This window comes from Mandrillus leucophaeus, unplaced genomic scaffold, assembly GCF_000951045.1.
Source record: "Mandrillus leucophaeus isolate KB7577 unplaced genomic scaffold, Mleu.le_1.0 Scaffold60, whole genome shotgun sequence".
In the NCBI taxonomy this organism is placed as follows: domain Eukaryota; kingdom Metazoa; phylum Chordata; class Mammalia; order Primates; family Cercopithecidae; genus Mandrillus; species Mandrillus leucophaeus.
Window position 1 is genome coordinate 3,887,580 of NW_012106475.1, and position 18,430 is coordinate 3,906,009.

Here is an 18,430-nt window from a genome sequence, read left to right on the forward strand (position 1 = left end):
CTGAGACAGGGTTTCACTATGTTGGCCAGGCTGGTCTTGAACTCCTGACCTTGTGATCTGCCTGCCTCAGCCTCCCAAAGTGCTGGGATTACAGGCGTCAGCCACTGTGCCTGGCCAAGGTATTCTTAAACTTCTCGTTCAGGCCAACATTCCTGAATCATTTCTCAACTGAATCACTGACATCCATGTTTTTCCATATAATAGCCTTATCTGTGCCGATGAGGATATTGTTGTTGGTTGGACGTGGTGGCTCACACCTGTAATCTCAACACTTTGGGAGGCCGAGGTGGGCGGATCACAAGGTCAGGAGTTCAAGACCAGCCTGGCCAACATGGTGAAACCCCATCTCTACTGAAAATACAAAAATTAGTTGGGTGTGGTGGCGCGTACCTGTAATCCCAGCTACTCAAGAGGCTGAGGCAGGAGAATTGCTTAATCGGAGCCCAGGAGGTGGAGGTTGCAGTGAGCTGAGATCATGCCACTGCACTCCAGCCTGGGCTACAAAGTAAAACTCCCTCTCAAAAAAAAAAAGAAAAAAAAAAGGAATATTGGTGAATGCAGCATTTCTTCTAAGAATCTAGAAAAATAAATAAAAATCACCAAAGGACATACGAATGGTTCCATTAAACCAGAAGTTGAAACCGTCTCCTGGTTATCTTGAGCTCCTCATTGCCGAGTGAACCTACCTACAGGCAAAGAAAGGGGTTAACTTTACTGGCCAGAGTGATCGACCTTGTCTATTAATGAGAAATTGGGTTCTTATGGCCCAATGTGGGTAAGGAGGAGGATATCTGGAATGTATGAGATCTCTGGGGGTACCTCTTACAAGTCTTGTGTTCTGTGATTTTATATAATTGCTTACATTTCACTTTTTGCTAATTTATAAAATGTACAGCAGTTTGTTGTACAGGAGAAAATCACTGAAAACATCTGACCAGAAATCTGATAAGAAAAACGGGGAGGGCCATGTGCTTAAGATTAGTGGTGTGTACATAGGTATTTTTTTAAATTTTTGTTTGTTTTGAGACAGGGTCTTGCTCTGTGGCCCAGACTGGAGTGCAGTGATGCAATCATGGCTCACAGCAGCCTCTACCTCCCAAGCTCAGGTTATCCTCCTACCTCAGCCTCCTGAGTAGATGGGACTACAGGCACATGCCACCATGCCTGCCTAATTTTCAGTATTTTTTTGTAAAGACAGGTTTTTGCCATGTTGCACAGGCTGGTCTCAAACTCCTGGACTCAAGCTCAAGATCCACTTGCCTAGGCCTCCCAAAATGTTGGAATTACAGGTGTAAGCCACCATGCCCAGTCATGAGTATTTATTTTTATTTATGCCTTACGTATTCTTTTTCTTTTCTTTTCTTTTTTTTTAGAGACAGGGTCTTGCTCTGTTGTCCAGGCTGCATTCAACCTCGTGGGCTCAAGTGATCCTCCTGCCTCAGCCTCTGGAGTAGCTGAGACTATGGATGCACACCACCATATCCTGTTCATGCCCTATATATTCTTTTGTATGTATGGGTGTAAAAACAGAGATAAAAACAGAGACGTGGATGCCATCAGCTCACTGATGTTTGAAGTTCTGAGAAAGCATAAATCAGTAAAGGAGTTAACTGAAATTTAAATCTCATAAATGAGCAAAAAATATAATTTCTGGTATACGATCTATGGGGTTCTTTGAATACTATTGCTTAAGAATAAAATACTTTGCGATTTCAATAAATCGAAAATTATGGTACAAGGCAAGGAAGGGGAGCTACTAGCTACGAGACTAGTAAATTATATAACATCTCTGAACCTCTGTTTCCTTATCTGTTAAAATAGGGACAAAGTGCTACTTAGGTAAGACACTTCAGAAATGGGGCTCTGAAGAAAGTCACTTTTCTTCTAACGAAAGGTTTCTAAACCTCAGCACTCCAGACATTTCAGGCCAGGTAATTCTTTGTTGTGCGGCGCTGTCCTGCGCATTGTAAGGCGTTTGGCAGTATTCCCGGCCTCTACTCACCTGTGCCCTCCACCATCTGGAGATTCCAATGGCACCTCTCTCCCACATGAGAGGCTGAAAATGATTCATACATTGCCAAATGTCTCCTGGGCGGCAAAACTGTTGCAGTTTTTATTGGATGAACATGAACTCCATGTTCATCCAATAAAGCGTTTGAGGGACTGAGAAATGAAACAATAGTCCCAAAGGAGTAGAATGCAGTGGCCCCAACTCCTAGTTTCACGAAGGCAGGAACTGTGACTCAGAGGCCTGGGGATGCGGGGCTCTGAGCTGCCAGCTGGTAGGAAAAGTCCTAATTAATGGATTGAATCATGAAGGGAGGGCAACAAGGGACAAATGGAGAGGGCCAGTGGTCGAGTCTCAGGATCAAAGAGGCCCACACTGGTCACCACTTAAGCTGCTGGGCTGACTGCTAGGCAGACGTACGCAGATAAACCCAGACAATGACGCGGTGGGAAAGGCCTTGTGGAGGGAGGAGGAGGAGCCCGGAGAGCCCAGCTTTGGTCCGGCGGCCACCGCCCCGGGCGCCGACGCGAACCTCAGGCCCCGCCCCTCGTCCTCCTGGTCCCGCCCCCGCTCTGCGGGCCCCGCCCCTCGCTCGCTGGGCCTGGGCCGGTGGCGCCTCGGCCGGCGCCTCCGTCTCCGCCTCCGCCCGCCTGCGCGCGGCCCTGCGTGAGGGGGTAGAGGCGGGGTGGAGGCGTTGGCGCTGCCACGTCTGGGCCGCGGTTCCCGACTGTGGCGCGGGCGGTGGAGAAGGAGGTGGGGCTGGCGCTGAAGCCGGATCCGGATCCGGTGCTGTGCACCCTGGTGGGGGAGAGTCCGACGCGCCTGGCAAGGAGCGCCGATCGCGGGGCCTCTACGGGTGAGGAGAGACCGGGGCCGGGGCTCGAGAGCTGGACCGTGTGTCCTGGGGGCTGGGGCGGGCCTGCCTTCAGGTTTATCTAACAGGTGTGACTGGTGCCCCGGCGAGGCCCCCGGGGGTGTTGTGGAGGAGCCGGGCGTTAATCCTCGCCAGCTGGGTGCACATGGTGTGGAGCGCGGGTCCCAGGAAGTTGAACGCACGCGCGCCTGGAGCAGAGGTTAAGGATGATGGCCAGCGGTCCGGCCATACGAGGGTCTTGGCCTGGCAGGACTGGCACTGGGACTGGGGTCGGAACTTCGCTTCCCAGACTTTGGCGTGGGAAATGAGACAGTTGGTCGCGTTCTCTGCAGCCATCGGTTTTGAATGGGCACGAACTTCCCAGGCCCCTTCTCTTCTCCTATTCCCGGGCGCATCCCACGGTGGTCGGGAGCCCCTGAGGCAGCTGCTCCGAAGACCACCTCCGCACCGACTAGGTCGGCGCTTTCCCCACGGTACAGAGGGACATCCTTTGTCTCTTTTTCCTAGGCTCCTACTTCTAGAAACACCGAGTGGTGTACTGTGATTTCTGTTGTAGGAACTGATGTTTATGTAAGCCAAACTAATTTAAAATTTTCATACAAAATTGAACGGACGATTATACGATTCGTTTTGTTAGGATAATCCCTCATGAACGAATCCTAGAATGGATCTCAAGGAATTAATTTAGGCAGGATTTGCCAAATAGGGGAGAGAGCGCTAGCTGTATGGTAGGATGATGTGAAGATTGGGGTCTGCTGAGGATGGTAATCGAGGTCAAGATGCGAAAACAAGAGGATTCTAGCCCCAGGTCACTTATATGCTGTGTTACCTAAGGGGCAAGTCTTGGGAGTTCCAGGTGCTCCAGCTTCCTCATCTGTAGACTGGGAATAACACCTAGATTGTAAAGGTCAAATAAACTATCAGAAAATACTTTTGAAAATTCATGCAGTTACACAATTTAATAAACATGGCCAGATGTGTTAAAAATCATTAACGAAAGAGATTCAGAATGGATTCTTGTTATCGAAATTGTTATAAAATCAATATAGAGGAATCCGAAGTCCGCCCCTCCCCCATTCACCTGTACTTAGAAGGTGCCCCAGGAGCTCTTGAGAAATACATAGGGTGGTTTAGATTTGGCCTTAGATTATGTTTTTAAAATTTGTAGATCGACTTTTAAAATCTTTATCTCCGGTGTCTATTACTTGTTGCTCTCAGTTGGTTGCTTCTAGCAGCAGCCTCTCTCCCCAATTCGTATTCCAATCTGATACCGAGGCTCAGAAGCCAAATAGTTGAAATTTTGTTTAAAAATATTCAATTGAGTGAAAAAATATTCAATTGACTTGATGACTAGTAAAAATGAATTTGGTGTATGTTTTCCGCGGTATTGTGGCAGTTTGGGAATTTTTTTTTTTTTTTGTCCTTCTGGATTTTCTGAAATGTGACCTACAAGTAAGTCTTATTCGTTATTCATTCACTAGGCATTATTGGGCTAGGGTTAGGCTTAAACGGGTCTTCTAAACGCCCGCTAATTTAGCAGTTAATCAGAAAAGGTTCTGAGGAATCCTTAAGGAGGGTAAGTGTTTACTATACTTTTTAAAGTTAATCTAAAAACTTTAAAGATCCTAATGATACGAGATTTCGCTTCATGCAACTGTGCAATTTTATTTGCAGAAATTTCCTAGTTTTGCAGTATCTGGGCACTTGAAGATGCTAAAAGATTATTTATATAAAGTTACTTATTTAATTATGTTCTAAAACCCTTTGGAACTGCGTTTCAAGTCGTATCTTGCTTCACCTTGCCCAGTACATTAGTTGGGCACCAGCAGAATTTTACCGTTTGAGGAGAGAGTGAGCTAAAGTAGGCCTTCAGTATGGCTCTGTTTTGTAGAAGAGCCCATAAAAACATTTTTTATCTTAATTTCTGATTGCCTGGTTCATAGATTCTTATTTCAATCTGGAATGCTTTGTTTAATGTATTTTGACTAGTCTGATTCCCATTTTCCAAATGTAAGTTCTAAGTGCTGCTTATGACTTAATTTTTAACCCTTGTACAATAATAAGGTAGGGAATATATCTACTGTAGTGCATCTTCAGTGTAATGGTTAAGAGTAGAGTCTGAAGCCATACTACCTAGCAGGACTGGCTACGTAATCTGTAGTAATCCAAATTAAAATGCAGAGTTCTTTGTTAAAAAATTAAGAATTTCAAAACAGTGGCAGCAGGGTATTAAACTAAGTGCAGTGTGCTCTCTGTAACGGCACAGGTCAGGGGCTTCTGAAGCTGGCCCTGTTGCCTCATTTTGAATCCTCACTCTGTTCCTTATTGGCACTGTAACCTTGAGCAAGTTACTGTGCCTGCTTTCTTATCTGTAAAATTGGGATAATGACACATTGTTCATTGTATTTTTAAGAGTTAACATATATAAAGTTTTCATTAAGTGTTAGCCAATATTATTTATTTTTATGATCATTCGTGGAATGAGACTGTCTCTGAAGTACAAGAACATATTAGTATTTCCTGGTTAAAACTCATTAGTTAAGGGCTTCCTAATCCTAGTTGTTTTCCTGTACACTTCTTCCCTCTCATGAAACTTATTAACCCTATTTTTCATGTTTTCTAGACCACATTTTTATTGTAAACACAGACTTTATAGGAAAAAGGAATCCAGTTAAATGTGGTTAAGGTTGATTTAAATTCTCTTTTGAGTTTTCTTTGAACTTTGTATTTACAACTATGTTTAATAGCGTGACCAAAATGTTTAAATAGTGTGCTGCCTTGAGGAATTTACATTTTTAATACTGTACACATTTCACTTTATTAATAAATACTTAGCCTGTTATCTACATACCTGAAAAACAATGTTGCTACCTACCTTTCAGATGAGAGTACACACACAAACCTCAAGGATCCAATTTAGACAAAACACTGAAACACATGGATTCAAATTCATCTATTAAAAACTTGTTTTGGCTGAGCATGCTGGTTCATGCTTGTGATTCCAGAACTTTGGGAGGCTGAGGCTGGAGGATCACTTGAGGTCAGGAGTTCAAGACCAGCCTTTCCAACATGGCAAAGCCCCAGCTCTACTAAAAATACAAAAATTAGCCAGGCGTGGTATAAGCCTGTAGTCCCAGCTACTGTGGGAAGCTGAGGTAGGAGGATCACTTGAGCCCAGGAGTTCGAGGCTGCAGTGAGCTATGATTGCACCACTGCACTCCATCCTGGGGAACAGAGTGAAACCCTGTCTCAAAACAGAATAAAGCAAAACAAAAAACCTATTTTGAATGGATATTAAACTTGTTAAATTTGAAATGACTGCTTGATCATCACAATTTCTGTATTTTCCTTAATATTGTTAGAACCAGGTATAGTGTGTACAGCATAATTTGAATCCTTGCGCGTGTGTGTGTGTGTGTGTGGCCGGGGGGACCTCTCAGCAGTCTACATTATAAACTGCATTATTCTTTTCTATCCAAGAATGCTAACTTTCGGTATAACATAAACATAACAGCCTGTCATTCTTTTTGCAGTCCCTGTAACCAGCACAGTGCCTGATTCACGAATTAAAATAAAGGTGAAAAAAATGTATAAACTTGAATTTTAAATTTATTGCTAACTAGCATGTATCTTATTACTTGCTGTATTCCAGGTATTGCTAAGTGCTTGATTGCATACAGTCATGCATTTAATTCTCCCAGTAATTTCATCTCCATTTTACAAATGAGGAAACTACATTCTAAGAGCTTAATTACCTTAGTACGTATCACACAGTTGACATTTGAACACCAGGTCTGAATCCAAAGCTCATGCTCTTTCTATGCCTAGGTTTAAATCCTGGCTTCACTAATTTTGTGACCTTGGGCAAGTTACTTAACATTTTCTCATCTGTTAAACTGTAGATAATAACCCCACCTAACCTGTAGGATGGTTGAAATAAATGAATTAGTAAAGCTCTTTCAATAGTCTGGCACATAGGAAGTGCTGAGCAAGTGTTAACTTCTGTTGTTACATCACATCGCACTACCTTCCCAGAACTACTATATTGTAGCACTGCTTATATAGTTACATAGGATTACACAGGCAGAAACTTATTAGTTTAAGGAAAAGTGAAGAATATTAGCCCTAAAGCATACTGTGACTTATGCATAAGGAACAGTTGGGAGTTAGGTTATTGGGCAAATTGTTTTCTCATTAAAATATGGTTTCTTTAACTGGATATAGAAATAAGTTGGGGACTGCTTTTTTTGGATCTCTAATCCAAAAATCCAGCACTCCAAAATTTGAAACTTTATTGAGGGCGAACATGATGCCACAAGTGAAAATTCCACATCTGATTTCATGTACAAAAAGTTTTCCATGCACAAAATTATTTAAAATATTGTGCAAAATATTTGTGCTATCCGTATAAGGTGTATATGAAACACAGATGAATTTTGTTTTGACTTGGGTCCCATCCCCAAGATATCTCATTATATATATGCAAATATCCCCAAATCTGAAAAAAAAAAAAAAAAAAATCCAAAATCTGAAACATTTCTGGTTCCAAGCATTTTGGAAAAGGAATACTCAACTTTTAATTGTTGGGAAGCATCTGTTTCTTTCAGCAATTCTGTGCTGCACAGAAGCCCCCTGGCCCCAGTTTTATGCTTTATATGATTTGTTTTTCCTCCTTCCTATCATTACTTCTCTGCTATTTAGTCTCATTTTTAAAACATTACAAAGAGTGAGAACCTGCTCATTTCTAAATGAGCAGGTTCTCTTTGGGAGAGTGAAACTCTGTCTTAAAAAAAAAACAAACTACATGCCCAATAAGTTTTCTTTTTCTTTGAGAGGGAATTTCACTTATTGCCCAGGTTGGAGTGCAAAGGCAGTATCTCAGCTCACCGCAACCTCTGCCTCCCAGGTTCAAGCGATTCTCCTGCCTCAGCCTCCTGAGTAGCTAGGTTTACAGGTATGCGCCACCACACCCATCTGATTTTTGTATTTTTAGTAGAGGCAGGGTTTCCCCATGTTGGTCAGACTGGTCTCGAACTCCCGACCTCAGGTGATCCGTCCACCTCGGCCTCCCAAAGTGCTGGGATTACAGGCATGAGCCACCGTGAATTGCTGAAAGTTTTCTTTTTTGGCAAGTAAGACTGAGAGATTACTTCTTTTTAAAAAAAAAATTTTTTTCCCCTTGCAATTTCCTGTTGAAGCAGATGACTTCTTGGCTCAATAATAAAATCCAAGAACATAATGTAAAAAATTTAAGAGTCCATGAAAAGTCAGCTATTCATTAGTAGCACAAACCCAGAGGAAAAACATGTTTTAAAAGAACTGATAATAGCGGGGGGCGGTGGCTCATGCCTGTAATCCCAACACTTTGGGAGGCCGAGGCGGGCAGATCACCTGAGGTCCGAAGTTCCAGACCAGCCTGGCTAACATGGCAAAATCCCGTCTCTACTAAAAATACAAAAAATTAGCCAGGTGTGGTGTCACATGCCTATAATCCCAGATACTCTGGAGGCTGAAGGAGGAGAATCACTTGAACGCAGAAGGCGGAGGTTGCGGTAAGCAGGGATCGCGCCACTGCACTCCAGCCTGTGCAACAGAGTAAGACTCTGTCAAAAAAGAAAAAAAAGAAGGCCTGATAATAAATGGGATTTCGTAGTTTAAAACTTACTAATTTAGTCACTTAGCCATTTTTTATCTGATAGTAGGCATGATTTTTCTATTTATCTGTAGTTGTGGAATTTAATGTTAGATTCAGGATAGGCTGCAGTAAAATATCTCGCGTATCTGCTAAAGAATGCTTCTAATTGCATTAATTTATATTAACTTTCTCAATCATAATTTTCCTTTTATTAAATAAAATGACTTAATATTTACATTTTTATTTTAGACCTTACTAGAAAGATGAAACCTGATGAAACTCCTATGTTTGACCCAAGTCTACTCAAAGAAGTGGACTGGAGTCAGAATACAGCTACATTTTCTCCAGCCATTTCCCCAACACATCCTGGAGAAGGCTTGGTTTTGAGGCCTCTTTGTACCGCTGACTTAAATAGAGGTAATGTACACAAGCCTGTATAAAATTAGAGTTAGCTTTCCATTTTTCTATATAAACATGATGCAGATAATTTTTAAAAAATATTTGACTTTTGGACTTTTTTTGTGTAATACTTAGTTTTTAAAGTGATGGACAATACCAATGAGTGTGTGTCATAGCTAAGACCAAATATTACTGTGAAATATTTGAAATGAGTTAAATATGACATCACTCCTTCCTAATTAAGCCAAAAAGATTTCTCATGAACAAAAATTAAATTATCATGTATAATGACACATAAGGAGGAATCTTAAGCTGGTTGGGGAATGAAGGTGGAAATAATTTTCCTTGGATAAGTTGAAAGGGTTTTTGTACGTTTATTTCTTTTTTTAACATGTAAATTCTCCAAGTTAACTTCCTTAAACTTTGGTAATTAAAAGTCAACTTTGTACTTTTCACAATTATCTCTTTGCTAGACAGCCTGAAGGGCCTAATTTTGGCCTAATTAATTATTGAGTGTAGAAAAGTTAAGATTTTCAGAATTCCAGGTGCAGTTTCACATTAATTTCAGGTAACACTATGAAATTCACTAGAAATTACAATTTTAAAGAGTATGTAATCTCAACAGTGTTACTTACACTTTAATTTGCAAATATTATATTTGATCATATTGTACTTGGCCATATTGTACCTTTAAGTAAAACCAAATCACATATTTGGGAAAATTTGGCACCCTTTACATTGAACTTAATGTAAAATATAATACATTGAAGAATGTATGTTCTGAGTCTATAAACACTGGATATTAAGGTCAGCACTATTTAAAATATCTTATGCAGGCAGAAGCACTGGTAAAACCTGTTATTATTTTTGTTATATGTAGTAATTATAGAAGAATAGGGTTCACTTTATATTCTAATAATTAAAAGATTATAGAAAGTTCTGAAAAAATAATTGCCCATAAGCCCACCTGCTTAATATATTGCTTACTTTCATACTGTCTTCCTTTTGCTCGTCTCGTAATTTGAAATTTGTTTTTCAAAACTAGGTTTTTTTAAGGTATTGGGTCAGCTAACAGAGACTGGAGTTGTCAGCCCTGAACAATTTATGAGTAAGTACTATAATCTCTTTTTCCTGAAATAAAGGGAAACATGATTTCATTTTTGTTTAGAGCTGTTTAATGCCCACTTCTGTTTTTGTTCAAATAGCTGGAAATTATTCAAAGAACAAATTAGCTGTTTTCTTAATTAAATTAATGTGGCTGAGTTGTTCTAGAATCCAAATGTACCAGTAACTTTGTTTTGCAAACTATCTGACTACTTTATTAGATAATTACTGTACCATAGGACCTAGATGTTAACTCTAGAGGTTTTTCATTTTTTATTGTAGTATTTCCCTTACTGTGGTTATATTTACATAAATTTCATTACCGAATCAAAGTTAAGACCATACGCTTTAAATTTATTTTGGGGTTTATTTGTATTGAAGTTTAAGGTTAGCAGGTATCTTAAAGAGTTAGTCCACCCACCCCCTGTCCCCCTTCTTTTAGACATATGAGAAAATGGGAATTTAGAGAGATCCAAAGACTTGCCCAAGATCACAGGTAGTTATTGCTACGGTGAGGAATAAAACCTTAATTCTGTCCAGTGCTCTACCACTGCTTTTCCTGTTATAAAGGAAATGAAGTGTTATTATCATTACTAAATATTTAGTAATATTTAATAGCTGAGGAATTACAATTCTTTGTTTCCTTATAATAGGTAATTTTGTATTGAACTCTGTTTGACCCTCCTGAGAATGAGGACCATCATTCTGATTCTCATTTTTATTTTCATTCATTGAATTTATTTCTTTTTCCCATTTTAGATCTCTGTCTGGAATGAGACCATAGAAATTAACAATATGAGAGACTATTAGCCTCAGTTTTTATTCCTGAATTTTTCTTTGTGTGCACATCAATTAGATGAGAAACCATGTTATTTCAGCAATAGTACTGACAGTCCATTTGAGGGGAAATATCTTTGCACCTATTTGCTATGTGCCTTGGAAACGTTACTTGGAAACATATGTTTTACCTCCTTGCAAGGTGCTCTCAAAGCAAACAAGAGCAAGTCATGTTATCACAAAACACTTTCCATCACAATGGGAAAATTAAAATCTATTTTGTAAAAATATTTTGAAACCAAAAGACTAAAAATTCTAGAATTGAGCCATGTAAACATGCTCTTGTTAAAATGTGCACAGGTTTGTTATATTTGAATATCTATTGAGTATAAAAGTTAAAGAGATCTATTTAAAGTAAATGAAGAAACTGAAGTTTTCATTAGTCATGGAAGTGGCAATATCAGCCATTTACTTGTATTTTAAGTTTTGTTCATCTAAAATAGCTATATTAGTCTTTATTTTGCTAGCAGATATTTTGAATGTGTAGGTTATATTCCAATTGATACTAATTGCTGATATTTCAACTACTTGGTAATATTTTCTTTAGAAATGGAAGGTAAATTACTATGGTAAAACAGCTTTAAACATTTAGTAATTAAGTCAGCTAATCCTAGTATTTTTCTGGCTCCCCATAAAATTGAATGTCTACTGTGTAACACTTTGTTGTCCAATTTCCACAGAATCTTTTGAGCATATGAAGAAATCTGGGGATTATTATGTTACAGTTGTAGAAGATGTGACTCTAGGACAGATTGTTGCTACAGCAACTCTGATTATAGAACATAAATTCATCCATTCCTGTGCTAAGGTATGTGCTGCTTATAAGTAAAATGGACAGGTATTTTCTAGCACAACTGACTTTGAGTTTCCATTAGACAAATCTGTTTTCTCACTGGTTTTTAGTGCTTCTTAGAAATCCCTTTTCCCAGTTTGTTCTGAGAGCTTTAAGAAAGAAAATGTATTAACAGTATGAATTGTACGCTAAAATTGTTCTGTAAGGTGGATCAATTTGGTATAGCCATAGAGAAACCAAACAATTTAGCAGTAATGCACAAAATCCCTAATGTTACTCTTAAAAAAACAATACTTAGAATATACTACATGAGCACAGATTTGTTTCCACATGATAAAGGGTTCAGAATATTATTGTTCGAATTATGATACATCTAATGCATGTAGTGCCCTTTCATCCCTGAATAACTCACGTAAAACAGTAAATAAAAAAAAGAGAGAAAACCTTAAGTAATTCAGTGAGAATAAGGTAGGGAACACTTGGGATGTGTTCTGTGACACTTAAGAATTTCGGTGGGGTTTCTGTACTAGACATTAATTTTATTTGGATATCTAAACTTTCTAGCAAGCAAGGAGTAGAATGATGGATATATTCATGAAAAGGTTACATTTTGGTGGTGTTGATCAACATCCTAATATTTGTGTAAAGACAACGGGGTGGGAAGGTTGGGGACACAGCCAAAACAAGTTTAGGTCACAAGTTGACTCATACTATTTCCTCTAATAAGTAAAAACATCTTTAAATTATTAACTTTTAATAGTAGTACTCTCATGCTAGTAGGAAACAAACTTTTGGGCTAATCAGATTTGCCTCAGCTTCTCTGTCGTATTTAAAAAGAAAGGAAATGTTCAACTATTACAGAATATTCTATGATCTCTTTCTCATAAGTTGTAGAAATACATACTGAAACAGCCTTCACTGTATAATATTTTTTGCATTTGGTTTCTGTGAAGTTCAAGTTTACAAAATATACTTCTTATTATCAGTAAATTCTTACTCGTTTTAGCTAAAAACAAAAGTAAATGCTTACTCCTTTAAACATTGTAAATATTTTCAGAGAGGAAGAGTAGAAGATGTTGTTGTTAGTGATGAATGCAGAGGAAAGCAGCTTGGCAAATTGTAAGTAGGCAGAAACAAGGTAACCCTGGATAAATTTTGTTCCAATTTAGTTTCTTACCAAGATACTTGCTTGAAGTTCTTTTTGGCTTCATTAATTTTGAACTCACTCCAATAGTTTAGACTGAATTTCATGAAGAAATAAAGTATTATTATACATATTTTGCCTTAAAGTTTGAAAATTGGAAGCATGCTTCTTTACAGACAGTAACATCTTTAAATTATTAACTTTTCAAAGTAATACTCTCATACTAGTAGGAGATAAACTTTTGGGCTAATCGGATTTGCCTCAGCTTCTCTGTCATATTTAAAAACAAAGGAAGTGTTCAACTATTACAGAATATTCTACGATCTCTCCTTCTCATAAGTTGTAGAAATACTGAAACAGCCTTCACTGTATAATCCCCTATATGTTTATCTAAATCATTTAAAATAAATATAAATAAGTGGTATTGATTTATTGCCCTTTTATACGAACTTGCATCTTATAATTTTTAGTTTTTGAGACAGGGTCTGTTTTTGATGGCCCTGTCACCCAGGCTGAGGTGCAGTGGCTCAATCTCAGCTCACTGCATCCTCAGCCCCCTGGGTTCAAGCAATCCTCGTCAGTCCCCCAATTAGCTGGGACTACAGGTATATGCCACACCTGGCTAATTTTTAAAAATTTGTAGAGGTGGGGCCTCATCATATTGCTCAGGCTGGTCTCAAACAGTCCTCCTGCCTTGGCCTCCCAAAGTGCTGGGATTACAGGTGGGAGCCACTGTGCCTGGCCCAAGAACTTGCTTTTTAACATTAACTCTTCTGAGTTTTAAGGAATTAACAAATATTAAATACCTGTTTATGTATCAGATGCTATTCTAGGTATTTAGAATACTTCAGTGAACAAAACAGACCAATTTCTTGTGTTCTAGTCCATTTAATTTTATACTTTTTTTTTTTTTTAAATAGATGGGGTCTCTTTCTGTTGCCCAGGCTGGAGTGCAGTGGTATGATCACAGTTCACTGCAGCCTTGAATTCTTGGGGCTCAAGTGAGCCTCTCATCTCAGCCTCCCAAGTAGCTGGGACTACAGGTGCACACCACTGCATCCAGCTAATTTTTTGTAGAGACAGGGTTTTGCTATGTTGCCTAGGCTAGTCTCCAACTTCTGGATTCAAGTGATCCTTGGCCTCCTAAAGTGCTGGGATTACAAGCATGAGCCACTGCAACCAGCCAGTCATACTTCAATCAAGATCTTTTGTTTTTTTAAAAAAATAAGATTTTTTAGTCTGTTCAAACATGGGCAAACCCTTCAAGTTTATATATCTTTTATAGTTTTTATCCTCTAAAACACTTAGATCCACACTTTAATAATGGGTTTGGATTCATTAAGAAACTTTGTATAGATGTAGACTTGCTTTGTTTCCACTTCGTATTAATTAGACCAATCTTGAGTTAATCTGATACACACCTTCACAAATATTAAAGCAGCTTTAAAAATGATTAAAGAGCAAAGCTATTATGTACTCATTTTATGTGGGAATGTTGACTGCTCCCAAGTTGTTTAAATAGATTTAAACAAAGAACTTTTACAAAAAAATTTTGGTCATTTTTTTAAAAAGGCTTTTAGTGTTAACATACATCTTACAATTCGTTTTTTTTTTTTTTTTTTTCTTTTTCTTTTTTGAGACAAAGACTCACTGTGTTGCCCAGGCTGGAGTGCAGTGGCGCAATCACTACTTACCACAGCCTTGACATCTCTGGACTCAGGTGGTCTTCCCCTCTCAGCCTCTGGAGTAGCTGGGACTTTAGGCATGTGCCATCATGCCTACTAATTTTTATATTTTTTGTAGAGATGGCGTTTTGCCATGTTGCCCAGGCTGGTGTCAAACCTCTGGGCTCTAGTGATCGCCTGCCTCGGCTTCCCAGAGTGCTAGGATTACAGGTATGAGTCACTGCACCTGGCCTTAAATTTCATTTTTAAAGAGGGCTTAGGGTGAGTTTAGTATTTGTCCTATTTATTAATGAGCTGGAGATTACTAGATAAAAGTATATTTGACTCTAAGTAAAAATGTTTTGGTGATTTAAATGCTTATCTACTTACATGAATGCAATGGGAAAAGCCATAATCTAAACCTGTTTCTAAGGAAACTTAAGTTTTATAATATTAATTCATATTGTTACTAGAATCAATTTTTATTAATAAATGCTATCTCCTCACCCTCCCCCCTTTTTAAATTTCAGGTTATTATCAACCCTTACTTTGCTAAGCAAGAAACTGAACTGTTACAAGATTACCCTTGAATGTCTACCACAAAATGTTGGTTTCTATAAAAAGTTTGGATATACTGTATCTGAAGAAAACTACATGTGTCGGAGGTTTCTAAAGTAAAAATCTTTTAAGAAAATTGTCAAAGGGGCTAATGCTACAATGGTACACTCTTTCTAGAGTTGAAACATTTTGTTGCTGCAGCCGAGTGACCTCCATAAATACTGGACTGAAAAAACATTGTAATACTACAAGTATAATGACATTTAGAAGATTACTTTGGGCTGGTGGGACATGCTGTGAATTTAGATTACAGATGAATATTATAAAGGGGATGATTTTTAACCAAAGGAATATATTTTTAACTTGAATCTTTTCTTGCATTGTATTTTTCTAAAAGTTTGGCTTCATTTCTTGAGTATGGGTAATAAGGAGTTATATGTCTGCTATCTGTGTTGCTCAGTTAAAAAAGTATTCATTGAATAAGGCTGTTTCTTATCACATGCATAAAATTAAATATTTTTGTTTCAAAGAAACATCTCAATACACTTAGGGGTGTACTGTTTCCCACATATTAAGTCAGGGTGGATAAGTTAGTTATTATAACATAGTATATAGTCCAACATTCATTGATCTCAATACAGGCAAACAACCTGGTCAGCCTTTTAAAGAAGTAGAAGAAATGAAAATTATTTGACAAGATTAAAACAATTTATATATTTTACTAAAAGTTTATATAGTACAGTCTATGTAGATTGAAAAGTACCACTTGTCTTTTCTGTGAATTATAACTACTCATTTGTTAAAAACGCCTAAGAGCAATTATAGTGGGACATCTAAGGTCCTTTTTAAACAGTGAATTAGTAAACCTCAGCATATGTGTTTCTACCCTGATTTTTTTTTTCGTGGGTATCTGAAACCTCTCTCCTAAGTTTTTTCAAAAATGGAGTATCACAAAATTGAGTGAAACACAATACTTAAAAATGTATTGTACTAGATTTGCCGAATTCATAAAATGTTGATGGAAGCTTTACTTTTTAATGTGATTATAATGGCACTATTCTGGTCATTATCCTGTTTTATTTATTTAAATTTTTTAAAGTTGAAGAATTAAATACTTTAATGGTTCTAATCTTTTGCATTCCATGTTACATTAAACCTGTTCATATGAGTAGTCTTCTGTTAGAATCACATCTGTGCTTTTCTTGAGTCTGCTATTGAACTATTAGATTACGTCATAATTCATAAAAGTTTAATGTGCTCTTTGTAAAACGAACTTGCAAAGAAAATACCAGTGTTTCTCACCCCACTGACTCATGCCACGTCATCTGGATTTTGGATTTCCCTCCATGCAGCCAGCTATAGTTGGCTTTCCAAAACAACAGAAATCCTTCACCAAGAGTGCACTACTTACCTGCTTATGGCCTATACAGACGAACTGATCTGTCCTTTGTGAAACGCAACAAAGTTATTTGTCTTTTCAGAAGTCCTGCAGTCTTAGCAAAGGGTAGTTTGTTTTATCAGGTAAATTCTGGTAATTAAAACCCATGTTAAAAATTAGCCTAGGCCAGCGCAGTGGCTCACGCCTGTAATTCCAGCACTTTGGGAGGCTGAGGCGGGCGGATCACAAGGTCAGGAGTTTGAGACCAGCCTGACCAACATGGTGAAACCCTGTCTCTACTAAAAAAAGAAAAATTAGCCGGGCGTGGTGGCACGCGCCTGTAATCCCAGCTACCCAGGAGGCTGAGGTGAGAGAATCGCTTGAACCCAGGAGGCGAAGGTTGCTGTGAGCCGAGATCACGCCACTGCGCTCCAGCCTGGCGACAGAGCGAGACTCTGTCTCAAAACAAAACAAAAAATTAGCCTAGTTAAAGGTAAAACTAAATGCTTTACTACCTTTCTTACCACTGAACAATTTGAGGTAAAATCATTCACAAGGTTGGCACTTCAGTAAATCCCTTTAAATAGTGTTCCTAAGATACCTCTTAAATCTTCCCATAGGAAATACAATTACAGGTAAGGTACACCATACAAAAATTGTGTCATTGAGGACAATGGTGATCTGTAGTTTTAGTTAAGTATGTTTATGATTTTTGAAGCCATATGGTGAGTAAATGTAAATATGAAAAAATGCTACATAAAACATTCTTAAAATTTTTTTTTTTTTTTTTAACTGCTCCTTGTGGAGCAGGACTACCCCACAGGCAGTATACCCACCATAGCCTCTTTTTTTTTCTTTTTTTTGAGACAAGGTCTCGCTCTGTTGCCCAAGCTGGAGCGCAGGGGCACAATCACCATACACTGCCGCCTCAATCTCCTGGGCTCAAGTGATCCTTCCACCTCAGCCTCCCATGTAGCTGGGACTACAGGTGCATGCCACCACACCCAGCTAATTAAAAAAATTTTTTTTGTAGAGATGGAGTCTCTCTCTGTTACCCAGGCTGGTCTCTAACTCCTAGGCTCAAATGATCCTCCCGCCTCAGCCTCCCAAAGTGCTAGGATGACAGGTCTGAGCCACTGCACCTGGCCCACATTTTTTAAAGAGACAGTGTCCTACTCCATCACCCAGGCTGGAGTCCAGAGGTGTGATCACAACTCACTGCATCCTCCAGTTCCTGGGTTCAAGCCATCCCTCCTGCATCAACTTCCCCACTAGCTGGAACTACAGGTGTGTGCCGTAACACCTGGCTTTAATTTTTTCTGTGGGGTCTCACTGTATTTCCCAAGCTGATCTCAAACTCCTGGGCTCAAGTGATCCTCTGCCTCAGTCTCCAGAGTATCTGGGATTACATGTGTGGGCTACTGTGTCTGGCTGTTCACATTTTTGAGCACTATTTGCTTGTGAAAAGGTATAATGAAGTGGTAGTTGTCATTTTTACTGTGTCTCATGTTTTGTATATTTTTGTTTCATCAACTAAGATGTACTGTAACATATCTGAAATCTGGATATATTATCAATGGTTTGTCATAGTTTTGTTAGCCATACATTGCCTTTTAGTGGTGCCTAAAATAATGGTGTAGTTGTGAGGTGATCTTAGATTTGATGAAGCACAGTATGCAGGTAGGCCTAATGGAGGAAGATGGTACTATAAAAGCAAGAAGTATTTTTCTTTTCGTAATGACTTAAAGCTGTTCTATGGATGACCTACCCTTTCCTTTAAACATGATTCTCTCACTTCCAACTCCAAACTTGCTCAACTAATCCTTAAAAATAAACTTGAGGTGGAATTTGAGGCTTGCCTGGAGTACAGACCATAATTTTTTTTGTGTGTGTAACCACAGTGTTTTAGAGCATACTCTTAAGTGCTTCTCAACATTCAATGTTCATCCACTCTTAACTCGGAGTAAATTTGGGTTACTTTTACCCAGTAGATAACAATCTAAGTAAAGAAGTTTTGAGGCATAAGCAGCAGTATG

General features: G+C 38.7%; 1 protein-coding gene across 1 annotated transcript; it reads left to right on the forward strand.

Annotated features, from left to right (window-relative positions):
- The first annotated feature begins 2,611 nt into the window (after positions 1 to 2,611).
- On the forward strand, positions 2,612 to 18,246 carry GNPNAT1 (glucosamine-phosphate N-acetyltransferase 1). Its single transcript, XM_011999719.1, has 6 exons — positions 2,612 to 2,864; positions 8,767 to 8,934; positions 9,962 to 10,024; positions 11,538 to 11,665; positions 12,708 to 12,769; positions 14,989 to 18,246. Exons 2-6 carry the CDS (start codon positions 8,781 to 8,783, stop codon positions 15,134 to 15,136), a joined length of 555 nt encoding a protein of 184 aa, XP_011855109.1. The 5' UTR covers positions 2,612 to 2,864; positions 8,767 to 8,780; the 3' UTR covers positions 15,137 to 18,246.
- Positions 18,247 to 18,430: the final 184 nt, after the last annotated feature.

What these genes read in the sequence shown, in the direction of transcription:
- GNPNAT1 (XM_011999719.1), top strand. Translation starts at nt 8,781, where the DNA reads ATGAAACCTGATGAAACTCCTATGTTTGACCCAAGTCTACTCAAAGAA. An exon ending in TACCGCTGACTTAAATAGAG is followed by an intron (nt 8,935 to 9,961) that starts GTAATGTACACA and finishes TTTCAAAACTAG; the next exon opens with GTTTTTTTAAGGTATTGGGT. An exon ending in TCATCCATTCCTGTGCTAAG is followed by an intron (nt 11,666 to 12,707) that starts GTATGTGCTGCT and finishes AAATATTTTCAG; the next exon opens with AGAGGAAGAGTAGAAGATGT.